Source organism: Hyperolius riggenbachi, chromosome 1 (assembly GCF_040937935.1).
Source record: "Hyperolius riggenbachi isolate aHypRig1 chromosome 1, aHypRig1.pri, whole genome shotgun sequence".
Classification (NCBI taxonomy): Eukaryota; Metazoa; Chordata; class Amphibia; order Anura; family Hyperoliidae; genus Hyperolius; species Hyperolius riggenbachi.
The window spans coordinates 85,774,300-85,787,592 of record NC_090646.1 but is presented as its reverse complement, the minus strand read 5'-3'; the positions used below and the strand labels follow the sequence as shown (position 1 = coordinate 85,787,592).

General features: G+C 47.8%; 1 protein-coding gene across 3 annotated transcripts in view; it reads left to right on the top strand.

Moving 5' to 3' along the window:
* Positions 1 to 13,293, top strand: part of NSD2 (nuclear receptor binding SET domain protein 2) — a 125,115-nt gene that overhangs the window by 51,620 nt on the left and 60,202 nt on the right. For all 3 annotated transcript variants that reach the window (XM_068276164.1, XM_068276172.1, XM_068276155.1), the window contains exons 2-3: positions 5,759 to 6,345; positions 12,575 to 12,740. In XM_068276164.1, the coding sequence (XP_068132265.1) occupies positions 5,818 to 6,345; positions 12,575 to 12,740 (694 nt within the window). In that variant the 5' untranslated portion in view covers positions 5,759 to 5,817. The remainder of the gene's footprint in view (positions 1 to 5,758; positions 6,346 to 12,574; positions 12,741 to 13,293) is intronic.

Genomic DNA, 13,293 nt, shown 5'->3' with positions numbered 1-13,293 from the left:
CAAGGGGTGGGAGAGGCCTTTCACAGAAATGGTTTGCCTATCCTATATTTGTTATGAATAAAGCATGAAGCGGTTTTCTTGTTCAGCCTCTGGTGAAAATTCCTTCACATACTCTGTTTTGCATATAAATTGGCTAATTTAATAATGATGTGCAAATAGCTTGGTGATGACCAATCAGGAACAGAGTTCCAGCTGCCGAGAATGAGCAGACTAATGAAAACAGCCCAATTTGTAATCAGTTCCTTCAGTGTTGTTACTCAGAGCATGATTTGCCAGGTCTCAGATAATCTGCTTTGTTTTAATTTTTATTAGAAATGGTTGATTTGAAAATCTCTACTGGTGCAGTTTATCCCAGTTTTAATGACTGCAGCAAATTATGGTCAAGTAAACTGTAGATTTCAAACGATGAAAAAAAGAGAGAACACTAAGAGCCCAATATAGTGTAGTATGTACTGGTAAGGTATAATTGATAGAGTAATAATATTAATTTAATACTCACAAACCAGGGTTACCAAGTAGGCAACCACTGTCAAAGCAGTTGGGGAGATTGTCCTGACCCCACTCAGGATTAAAAAGTCGCTCTCTGTAGTTGAAGAAGGAAGGGTACAACCCTCCACCAAGGGTGGACTTGATGTAGATAATAGGATAACAGAGGCGCCAATAGGATAAAAAACACTAACTTAAAAACCCATCTTGGTAATGGAGGAGGCAGTGGTGGACTCACCCCCTCCAAGCAGAACACACGACTGTGGATTTTCAGTCAAAACAATTTTATTGGATACTCCAAATAAAGTGCAACGCGTTTCACGGGATGCAAACCCGCTTCATCAGGCAATAACAGATAGGAGTAAACAGCATCTGCCAGTATCAACACTGAGCGCCTCTGTCTTTAGCACAATTGCAGCCGTTATCTGATCACTTAACCTCCTTGGCAGTAATCCTGAGCTAGGGTCGGGGCGGAAAACCGCAGCTAATGGCCCATACTCACGGGCAACTTTTTGGCCTGTCGCCAGCACACGTGAGCGTGTGCGCGACAGGCCGGTGACAGCTCGTCGCCAGGTCCCTCCGCATACACATGGCGGAGGGACCTGGCAACTGATGCGGCGGAAGCTGTCGCTATTGCTCCTCCCCCCGCCGGAAGCCCAATGCATTTCTTATCTTGTTGCTGTTGCTAGTCCGCGTACTCATGCGGAGTAGCGACAGTTGCGGCGGCGACTGTCGCCAGGCGATTGAGCGGTTGAATCGCCCAGCGACGAGCCGCGGTTCGGGGTGCGTGCCCGTGCAACGCCGCATACTCACGGGCGACCTGTCGCTGCGCGTTGCGGCGACATTTGTAGCCCGTGAGTATGGGCCATAAGAGTGGTAATCCCGACCTATGCTCAGGGTAGCCGCTGAGAGGTCTGTGCAAAGTATAACGCGCAGCGAGCAGTTTTACATACCTACCGGGGGATCCAGACGTCGGCCGCCATTCTTCTTCCTGTCCTCTGGGGCTCTGCTTCCTGCTGGTGAGATTGCCAGCTGTCGTCATGATGACAACCGGCATTTTCACTTTAGAGTTGCTGCGCCACCCTCAGGCATAACTGCAGCGCTGGAGCCAGGGAGGTGAGTGATTGCAGAACTGCTGCAGATCTCCCTGGCAGCATGATTTTTTTTTCCAGGTTTTAGGGTCTGAAAGGGTGCAAAAATTTGCACCGCTTTTAGACCCTAAATCCAGAAAGAATCATACCGGCCAGGGGGTTAATTTAAGTTAATTTGGTTGCTGTCATCTACATGTGGCCATACATCTAGCGATGATGAGCAGATTTGACCAAGAGACAGATTTATTTGATCAAATCTGAATAGAGAGATCTGTTGGCTGTCCATACACAGCATGCTGATTCCTGATCGTTTTCAGCATAACGTCTCTCGGGAATTGGCCTCCTGATGCTGCGCCCTGTCACTGCATGCACAGCTCACAGCTGGGATACCAGGACTGTCGCGATCCCTGCCGTGTGAGCCTGTGCATTGTATGTATAGGCTTTAGTTGGGGGTGGACAGAGTAGAAGACATTCTCATTTGATCCACAGAGTGCCATTTCTTGACTAGTCTTATGGAGTCCATGCATTGGACCAGAACTATTTTTGGTGACAAAGGAAGCCTATAGAATGTTGAAGTGGTTTTAATGTTTGGCTGATCTGTGGATACAAGAATACTGTTGTACAAATCACGCTTGAGGGTCCTTTTATATTGCTGCACTAACTGTGGAACAATCGCACCTCACTGCAGCCTAAAAAGTCGCACCACACATCTTAGACGGGGTGTGACCAAAAGGGAAAAAAAAGTAACCCGTGACTTCTGTGAATCGCGGAGTAATGCACTGCAGCTTGTGTGTTACTTCTGCAGTTCCTGGAGCACTTCCGTTGCATTGCTCCACATGCTTTGGCAGTTGGTTGTATCTCATAGACTTCAATGGCCACTGCGATGAGCTGCAGCAGGGGAGTAATGGCCCGTACTCACGGGCTGCAAAAGTGGCCTGTCGCCAGCACACGTGAGCGTGTGGGCGACAGGCCGGCGACAGCTCCTCGCCAGGTCCCTCCGCGTACACACTCGGAAGAGGGACCAGCAACGCGACGGAAGCTGTCGCCGACGTTCCTCCTAACGTTGGAAGTTCCGCATACCTCAATGGAGGTTGCTGTCGCTAGTCCGGGTACTCACGCGGACTAGCGACAGTCAGCGACGGGCGACAGTTCGGGGTGCACGCTCGTGCGACGGCGCATACTCACGGGCGACCTGTCGCCGCAACACGCACACCCCGCGTGTTGCGGCGACAATTGTAGCCCGTGAGTATGGGCCATAAGTGTAAAGGGGGCCTGAACAATACCGAAGCTTCGAATTCCTCTATTATAAGCCGGCCTTCAGTCATGTAGGCAGAGGTTAGTGGGTGAGCAGAGCTGAAGGAAGTCTTGATGAGTGGATTATATATTTGGGGTTGCTGCAGTAGGACATTTTTATAAGTAATTGTATTGCGCTGATAGGCTTCTACGCTGACTTTTCTCACAATTTGATGGTTTTTATATATGTTACGGCCAGAACCCGAAGGGGAACGTGCTTCAATTTTGGACTTTGGCCGGCCAGAAAGCGTTGTGACTTCAGGTGGCCGGCCAGAAAGTGTTGTGACTTCAGGTGGCCGGCCAAGTCCCAAAGTCCCGCTCACCGCCGCCAGGAAGCTCCACTCACCTCTCCTCCCCCGCTGCCGCTACATACTCAGTCAGACCTCCGATCAGGGCAACCGTAGCAGGGAGGCAGAGAGAGGCATAGCAGGCTGCCAGCTCACGCAAGACCCGCAGGACCCGAACACTTCAGTGCAGTAGCGCCGTGACGTCATTGAACACTTCTGCATATGAAGTATATGGGTCCGGGCGGGTAGCGTGCACGCTGCTCTGCCTTTCTCCGCCTCTCTGGTCGCCCTGATCGGAGGTCTGAATAGCGCCTCCAGCAAAGCTCCCCCAGCCCAGCAAAGCTTCCACAGCCATGCACCGCCCCCCAGCAGAGCACCCACAGCCATGCACCGCCCCCCAGCAGAGCACCCACAGCCATGCACCGCCCCCCAGCAGAGCACCTACAGCCATGCACCGCCCCCCAGCAAAGCAACCACAGCCATGCACAGCCCCCCAGCAAAGCAACCACAGCCATGCACAGCCCCCCCCCCCCAAGCAAAGCACTCACAGCCATGCACAGCCCCCCCAGCAGAGCACCCACAGCCATGCACAGACCCCCAGCAGAGCACCCACAGCCATGCACAGACCCCCAGCAGAGCACCCACAGCCATGCACAGACCCCCAGCAGAGCACCCACAGCCATACACATTGGTCTCCAGAATCTGCTGATATTGAGTGGAATCCATGCATCCCTCAACTTTGACAAGATTTCCAGTCCTTGCATTGGCCACACAGCCCCACAACATGATGGATCCACAACCATATTTTACTGTAGGTAGCAGGCGTTTTTCTTGGAATACTGTGTTCTTTTTCCTCCATGCATAACACCCCTTGTTATGCTCAAATAACTCAATTTTAGTTTCATCATTCCACAGCACCTTATTCCAAAAAACACCTTATTCCAAAATAAAGCTGGCTTGTCCAAATGTGCTTTAGCATACCTCAAGCGGCTCTGTTTGTGCTGTGGGCAGGGAAACGACTTCCTCTGCACCACTCTCATACAGCTCTTTTTGTGTAAAGTGCGCCGAATGGTTGGACGATGCACAGTGACTCAATCTGCAGCAAGATGATGTTGTAGGTCTTTGGTGCTGGTCTTGGGGTTGACTCTGTTCTCACCATTCGTCGCTTTTGTCTACCTGAGATTTTTCTTGGTCTGCCATTTCGAGCCTCAACTTGAACTGAGCCTGTAGTCTTCCCCTTCCTCAATATGTTCCTAACTGTGGAAGCAGAAAGCTGAAATTTCTGAGACCGCTTTCTGTATCCTTCCCCTAAACCATGATGGTGAACAATCTTTGTATTCAGATCATTTGAGTTGTTTTGAGACCACCATGTTACTACTCTTCAGAGAACATTAAAAGAGGGAAACTTGCAATTGACCCTCTTAAGTACTTTTTCTCATCATTGGATTTGCCTGTGTACGTAGGTCAGGGGTCGCTGAGCTTATCAAGCCAATTTGAGTTCCAATAACTCGTTCTAAAGGTTTTGGAATCCATAAAATAACCGTGTGCAAATTTATGCACTTGCCTAATTTTATTTAAACCATTATTGCGCACTTTCTGTACATCCAATAAACTTAATTTCACGTCTCTAATATCACTGTGTGTGTCTCCTATATGGTATATTTAACTGACATTTTTTATGGTAACAACAAATGATTTATACAGGAAAATCATGATGATTAACAAGGTTGCCCAAACTTTTTGCATCCCACTGTATGTTACATATTTTTAATCAATAACATTGCTGTATGTAAATTAGAGGAGTACACAAAAGATGCTGGTTTGCCCGGCACTCAGTATAAGGAGGATAGTGAGGTCTGCTGCACCCTATGAAAATTAATACACAATCCCGTCCTGTTCCTTGCTGTACCTGGGGTCCTACGTGTGGAAGCGTGCAGACAGATATTGTTGAAACAGGAATTCGTATATAGCACACACCAGGCAATCTGTGCACCGCTTCCTTTAAACACTTGATTTATTCTCCCATACAGTACATCAGCAGGTATATAGGCAAAAGTCCAGTGACAGCATTTTCATGCACATTGACATTAAATTGATCTGACCTGTGCCATGGACGGGTGCGGGAGGGTGACCAGGGGAGGGGAGGACTGCGCGACAGCCGTTTCGCGCCGGTGTGGCGCTTGTTCACGTGCAGGTATCCTCGGGCTAAGGAGGATACCTGCACGTGAACAAGCGCCACACCGGCGCGAAACGGCTGTCGCGCAGTCCTCCCCTCCCCTGGTCACCCTCCCGCACCCGTCCATGGCACAGGTCAGATCAATTTAATGTCAATGTGCATGAAAATGCTGTCACTGGACTTTTGCCTATATACCTGCTGATGTACTGTATGGGAGAATAAATCAAGTGTTTAAAGGAAGCGGTGCACAGATTGCCTGGTGTGTGCTATATGTAAATTAGAGGAGTCTGAGTCGGTGGTATCATAAACTGAGCAATTTGAGTCAGAAGCCTTGTTAAGTTTAAAATAAACTATATGCCATCCACAACTAAAAAATAATTTTCTGTGGAGAATTAAATGTATGTTTTGTTTTTCTATTTTTACAGCAGCTTGAACTGAGATACCTGTTTGAAGTTCTCTACGCAACTTGCAGCAGTTGAGCAAGATGAAGCAAGCTCCCCACATAATAGAAAATCCTGCCGTGAAACTTACAAACCCAGAAATCAGCCGTGAATGTTCAGTCTTCCTGAGCCGTACACCCATCTCTGCTGTGGTACAAGAGGGAGTCATACAGAAGCTGAACGGCCATGATGCCTTGCCCTTCCTGCCAGCGGAGAAACTGAAAGACCTGACTTCCCGGGTGTACAATGGAGAGTCCGGCGCTCACGAGGCAGAAGTGCCTGCTGACTCTGAAGACGGTCAAGGCGTTAAGACTCCACCAAACTCAACTCCCACTAAGAATGGCTCACCAGAAATCAAGCTGAAAATCACCAAGACCTACATGAATGGGAAACCTCTGTTTGAGTCTTCCATATGTGGTGAACAAGGCGAAGAAACTGCGAAACCTGAGGAAGCTGAAAGCACAAATAAGAAAGAGAGGAAGCGAAAAAGTATACGGTTTGATGGTGCTCAGGAGAAGTCCAGTGATGAAGCCCCAGAAGATCCGGCTCCTGCTGAAGAATCCATCGAGAAGGTATTTATATACAGTACAATCCCTTCCTAGTAAAGTCCAGAACAAGTTTGTCTCCTTAAAACAGAAGGAATTTGCGATAATTCAGGTTGGATATTGTGGCTCTGTACAATTGACAAGCTGACACATTGTATTTCAGCGGTTCTGGAAGTGTGGTTAGCTTACAGAGACAACTAAGGTTGATTTGCATATTCAGCAGTGATGCATCGTGGGAGACCTCCTATGCTCGCTCCAACCTGAATTATTGCGAATACCTTCTGTTTTAAGAAGGCAAACTTTTTTGTTTAGTATAATATTTTAGTAAGCGGTCTTTCTGGTCCTTTGTACCCCCCTTACACACTCCTGGGAGTCCTGGTTCACCATGAGCTTGCTGGGCAATCTGTAACTCTAGTAAAGTCCCAAGGTACTGGGCAAAGTAGTTTACAATATCAGAAGTTAACCATATCAGAATTTGTCATACTCAAGCACATAAAGTATACAATGGAATTATATCTCAGTTCTGTCAATAATTTGGAGGTGTGTGTGTGTGTGTGTGTGTGTGTGTGTGTGTGTGTGTGTGTGTGTGTGTGTGTCTTTGTGTGTGTGTGTGTGTGTGTGTGTGTGTCTTTGTGTGTGTGTGTGTGTGTGTGTGTGTCTCTGTGTGTGTGTGTGTGTTTTTCAGTGCTTCAGCAAACGAGCACAGACAGTGTCTTAGCTAGATCACAATGCACAGTGCTCAATATGCAGGGATTTGCATGCAATAATCACGTAACCGCTTTCACTGTGAGCATAAGTCTCACCAGTTAAAGTGAACCCGAGGTGAGAGAGATATGGACTTATTTAGATCTATCTATCGTTTAAAGAAATATTAGTTGCCTGGCAGTCCTACTGATCGTCTTCCTCTAATACTTTCAGTCATAAACCCTGAACAAGCATGCAGCAGATCAGATGTTTCTGACAGTATTATCAGAACTGGCTAGATTAGCTGCATGCTTGTTTCTGGTGTAACGCAGACACTACTGCAGCTAAATAGACCAACCAACAGGACTGCCATGCACCTGGTATTGTTTAAAAGGAAATTAATATGGCAGCCTCCATATCACTCTCACCTCTGGTTTACTTTAATGCAGGTACAGACTAGTACTTGTAGTGTGCTCCTCTGTCCACATTTCTGTGCGGCCTGGATGATACTGTAGCATTGCAGCCATGCAAAAGCAAGTCACAGATGACAGGCAATACCTTCCGTAATCCGGCAGCAGCTTATACAGGAAGTATAGGCCTCACTGGCTGGTGCTTTTGAGGCAATCCATGCAGGTTACATGTGTATGTGGCTGCCAGCCTGACATGGGTCTCGAACGGATATTTGTTTGCCAAATGCTGCATACCATGCAATTGGGATTTCAAAAATGTCATTGAAAATACACTAATATAAACTATTCTATGCACTTTTTCTTTATTTCTACTCTGCTCTTGCTTGTGCAATTCGCATGGTATTGGAATCGCACCAAAAACACAGGCAGTGTAAAAGATGCCTTAAAGTTAATCTAAGCTGGTAAAAGAAATAAAAATTAGTTAATTGCCTAGGTAGAGGGAAATGGATGCAATATTTGATTTCCCAGTTCCTGCAGCATACTTTGCTTTAAAAAGGTGTGTTTAACCACTTAAAGAGAATCTGTATTGTTAAAATCGCACAAAAGTAAACATACCAGTGTGTTAGGGGACATCTCCTATTATTCTCTGTCACAATTTCGCCGCTCCTCGTCGCATTAAAAGTGGTTAAAAACAGTTTTAAAAAGTTTGTTTATAAACAAACAAAATGGCCACCAAAACAGGAAGTAGGTTGATGTACAGTATGTCCACACATAGAAAATACATCCATACACAAGCAGGCTGTATACAGCATTCCTTTTGAATCTCAAGAGATCATTTGTGTGTTTCTTTCCCCCTGCAGTTCTCATGCACTGAAGTTTCAGGCTGCTCGTTTCTTCCTGCAAACAGCTTTGCCTTTGTCTGTAATTCCTCAGTATCTGAAAGCCCAGCCAGCTCAGAGGACGATTTATCCAGCTTGTAAAAGATAAGAGAGAAGAGAGAAGCTTCCCTGATCTAAATAATACACAGGCAGTGTGCATAGAGGGGCCTGGAAGGGGGAGTTCATAGCAGAACCACAACACTGAAGAACTTGGCAGCCTTCCAGACACAGGCTGACAAGTCTGACAAGGGAAAGATACATTGATTTATTACAGAGACTGTGATAGTAGAAAGTGCTGCAGTAAGCCAGAACACATTAGAATAGCTTTTGGAACTTGTAGGATGATAAAAAACAGGATGCAATTTTTGTTACAGAGTCTCTTTAAGTACCAGCTGTCTCTGCCCACTTAATAACCAGAGACCGCTGGTTCCAGAAACCGCGGAATACCGACGAATCGCCATACATGCCTGCCATCCACGCCGCACACCAGGAACCTCAGGCCACCCACTCTGCTGAGTCCTGTGAGCCGCTCAGGAGCCTCTTTCATTGGCTCGTGACCGTGTCTATCAATGTAAGCCAATGGGAGTTGCTTACATTGATAGACCGGGTCATGAGCCACTGAAATTGGCTCCTGACCCGCTCATAGGCCTCTGCCGTCAGAGATGGCGAGGGGATAGGGATGCGATTGGCGGTAGCGACGAGTTGAAATCTACGCCCTGGCAGCCACAACAGTATCAAAACAGGGCATAGATTTCAACTAGCGTCGTCCTTAAATGGTTAAAGTGAACCTGGATTGAAAATAAACTGGTGTAAGTTATCTATGGTCATAAGCCTAAATATGTGTGTTTTTACATACATAGTTATTTTGGTTGAAAAAAGACATACATGTGTTTTTTTTTTTGTTTTTTTTTTACACTGAATTCTAATCCCTGAGCCTGGGAGCACGCTTGTCTGTGTCTCTCTGCATTTGCAGTTTTGTATGTGTTTGCGTTAGAAATACAGAATCATTTTCTGTTTTTTACAAAAATGCATGGGTTTTGCAGCTCCATAGGAAAAGCCTTGTATACGATTTGCATACAGTATACAGGAAGCAACATGTTGTAAGATTTTAAAATGCGAATAGCAGAGAGCTGTGACTTGCAATGCGGCCTATAGACTTTAATTACATGCAATTTTCGTACGTTTTCTGCTATGGGGATAATCTCCCGCAATTCAGACAAGTGCGCTCCCAGTCATACAGTGAGAAAAAGGAATGCAGGCTAGTTATGTGCAGGACTCTGACTGTGTGTACTGTATATGTTCCTGATCATCTTACATGACATTTCAGGGTACCTGTTTAACATGTACCAGAGATGGTACACTATTGCTAATTTATTCTTACCTGGGGCTTCCTCCTGCTCCATAAACTGTCTCTTCCCTCGCCGTCCTCTTCAGCCCTTCTCTTCTGGCGGTAAGACTTCTGGTAATCTGGTTAATCTCTGCCAGTCGAGGGCTTCTGCACATGCTCGGCCGTGCCATACCCTTCCCCGTCCCCCTCCCTCCCCATGCGCTGCCACCCCCTGGTGCGTGACGAGGGGTGCGCTTGTGGATTAGCATAAGACCGCGGCCTTTCGAGTTCATTTTGAGTTCTCTATAACCACTGTTTTATGTTTCTCCATATAGCAGTTACTGGCCTAAATTGCCCATGATTGTGTTGCTATGTTTGATCTAGTGGTAGACAATAGTTTAGTTTTCACGTCCTCTGGATCATCAGGCATTTGTAAGGGTGCAGACTGGTGCTGTACCTTATGTTTTGGTTACCCCCACCCCCCTACACCTATCTGTTTTTTTTTTTTTTTCCAGGGTGGTGGGAGTGATGTGAGTGAGACTTAGCTTATGTAACTAGAGGGAGAAGTTAGTTTAAAGGACACCAGAACCGAAATGCTCTGGTAGAAATGGTAGGCGTGGGTGGTAAAAAGTACATACTGGCTGCTCCTCCTGGTCCCCTCCGTCTGTCGCTGTTCTTGCTGTATGCATGCCAGTGTCCCAGCGACTTTGTTGACCTTTGCCACGGACATGCTGCGCTCCGTGTATGCAGTATGTCCTTCCCTCTTCGCTTCTGGCCAGCGCATAGTTACAGGCTCAGAAGCATGCAGACACCTCCGTCTCCTTTGTGCTGCATGTGCGCTCCACTAAAAGCGTCACATGCATGTGAAATCTGAAATCGATCTGGTATCGGCCTTGTGCACCGCCTGGACGCTGTGCCCTCCTAATGTGAATAGTGCCCAGTGCAAGATATAAATTACCTGTCCGTGTCCTCCACTTGTCCCCCACTGGCTTCTGGGATGCCTCCTCTGCATAAACGTGTGCCCTACGTGGTTTCCTAGTAAGGGTCCGTGTGTGATGTCGTGCGTGCGCCCTTACTAGGAAACCATATGGGGCTTGTGTGTGTATGGAGAGGGGGAATGTGCCCGGAGCAGCAGAGGGACAAGCGCAGGCTGCGAACAGGTAATGTATATTTTACGGGGGCGGGGAGAGAGACATTGGGGGGGGGGGAGGGTTTGTCACGTTCGTTGATCATCAGGAAATTGCACGCTGTTACCGCTGCGCACGCGATTAAGCAACATCTTGCAGCATGCGCGTTCGAGAATGCAACCTGTTTTCGACCTGAAATTGGTCGCATTGTTGGTTGGGCATGCACTTGGTTTCACAGATTTTCATCCATTCGATTATAATTGAATTGGATGGTCAATCGGCTGCCAAGTCGCCTGATGTATGGCCACCTTAACCTCTTGACGACCAGCTAACGCCGATTGGCGTAAACTGGTCGTCTGCGGGTTACCATGGAAACGGCCGCTCGATCGAGCGGCCTTTCCATGTCAGTTCACGGAGGGTGTCTCCGTGAACAGCCGGAGAGCCGCCGATGGCGGCTCGCCGGCAAAATGTAAACAGGCGGGGAAGAAATCCCCGCTGTTTACATCATACGGCGCTGCTGCGCAGCAGCGCCGTAAGGCAGATCGGCGATCCCCGGCCTCTGATTGGCCGGGGATCGCCGGCATATGATAGGCTGAAGCCTATCCTTCAATGCGCAGGACGGAAATCCGTCCTGCGCAGCACACAGGGGAAGGGAGAGGGAGGGAGCTGGCGAGAGGGCTGAAAGCGCTGCGGAGGGGGGCTTTGAAGAGCCCCCCCCCCCCGCTAAGCAACTGCAGCCGGCGGCGATCAGACCCCCCCAGCAGGACATCCCCCTAGTGGGGAAAAAAGGGGGGTAGTCTGATCGCCCTGCTGCACTGCTGATCGGTGCTGCGGGCTGTAGAGCCCACGCAGCACCGATCAGTGTAACATCCCCTGGTCGGCAAGTGGTTAAGACTCGTACACATGTAGGTGGACTGTGGCCCATACCCTGGCCTAGAGCAATCCATAGTTTACTTCCTGATCTACAGGCAGTGAGCAAAAATGTATCCAACTGGATTCCAGACATTTGTATGTATGTCTTGCTCTGTCAATAGGCTGTTAATTGTTGGTTGCTTGTGTTTGGAAATCTGAGGTTCAAATACTTTCACTCTGTAGAAAGATAAATATTAACTTTGAGGAGGCGGGGGTGTGTTTGGGGGGTTAGGCAGCCGGATTCCCTCTGTGGCGTGCTGGACATGATGTCTCCCCTGTAGCTGCGTGTCCCCCCTGTAGCCAGTAGCCTTCACTCACCTTCCAGGCTCCAGCGATGAGCCGCAGTAGCCCCCTCTGCTCCATCCGGCATTACTGCTCCTACTGCCGCTCAGTTCCGGGTCGCGGCTTGATGACCTCATCAAGCCGGGACTCGCCGCTGACGTCAGAGGGAGCAGAGATGCCGGCCAGAGTGGTGGGGGAGCGCCGATCGTCGTGGGAACGGCAGGGAGGTGAGTGGATCCTCTTTTACTCCCCCACCGCGGCAGCTGTTCACTACGATCCGCCGGCGATCATAGGATCTCAGGGGCGGTCCCCAAAAGATTAAAGAATATCTGACCTCTGGGGGGGGGGGGGAGAAGATTAGACTGACTTACCTGGTTCTTCTTCCAGCCCCTAGCAGTCTATCAGATCCCCTCACTGTAGATCTGCAGCCCACCAGGGACTGGAAGAAGCCCCAAGTAGGTAAATCTAATATTTCCCCTTCCCCCTGTGACTAACAGCCAACCCCTAACTGTGCATTACTGCAGCTATGTTTTTTATATATTTGTGGCTCTTTTTAGTCTACTACTACATTCTGCATCTGCACATAAATGTAATTTTTATTTTTAGTAATGTGTTTTGTTTCTCCCCCCCACCAAGCCGGTTTCTGATTCGGAATCCTCCCATGAACAGAAAGACCTTGATGAAGAAATTCCTTGTAAGTTCTCAGTCGGAGATCTGGTGTGGTCCAAAGTCTCTGGCTATCCATGGTGGCCATGCATGGTGACATCTGATCCTGTTCTGCACGACCACACGAAGATCAAGGGTATGTTCCGCTGTATAAGCTCTCATGCAGAGACTCTACGAAAGGTTATGTTTGACTGGCTTTCTTATAAACTGAAAGAACGCCTTAGCGACTGTTTATATTGGGTGTGTGTAAGTGTGGAATATTTGCATTTTAACTTGGCTGGAATGTTACTTTACTTTCCACTCAACAATAGAAAGTACTAGACCGCGTATTACAGGCAGTCATCGGAAAGAATACTGCAGCCCTGATAGAATTTTTTTTCTTTTCTTTAGTGTACAAAAACTTTGCTTTAAAGGACATCCGAGGTAAAAATAAACAGATGAGGAAAAACAATTGTATAAATCCTCCTTCTCCTAAAAACAACTTTTTGGGGGGGGGGCGCTATCCCACAGTCTCTGCTTCATGACACATTCATAGAAGTATGCCAGAGCTCAAATTATGCATTATTGACCCGTTTTATCTCTTTTCTGCTTTCAGAAGCCATTTACTGACAGGAAAGTGTTTTATGGCTGTAATTACTTATCAGCGAGGATTATGCTATAGTCTGACCCGGTCCCGATCTAGACAGAAA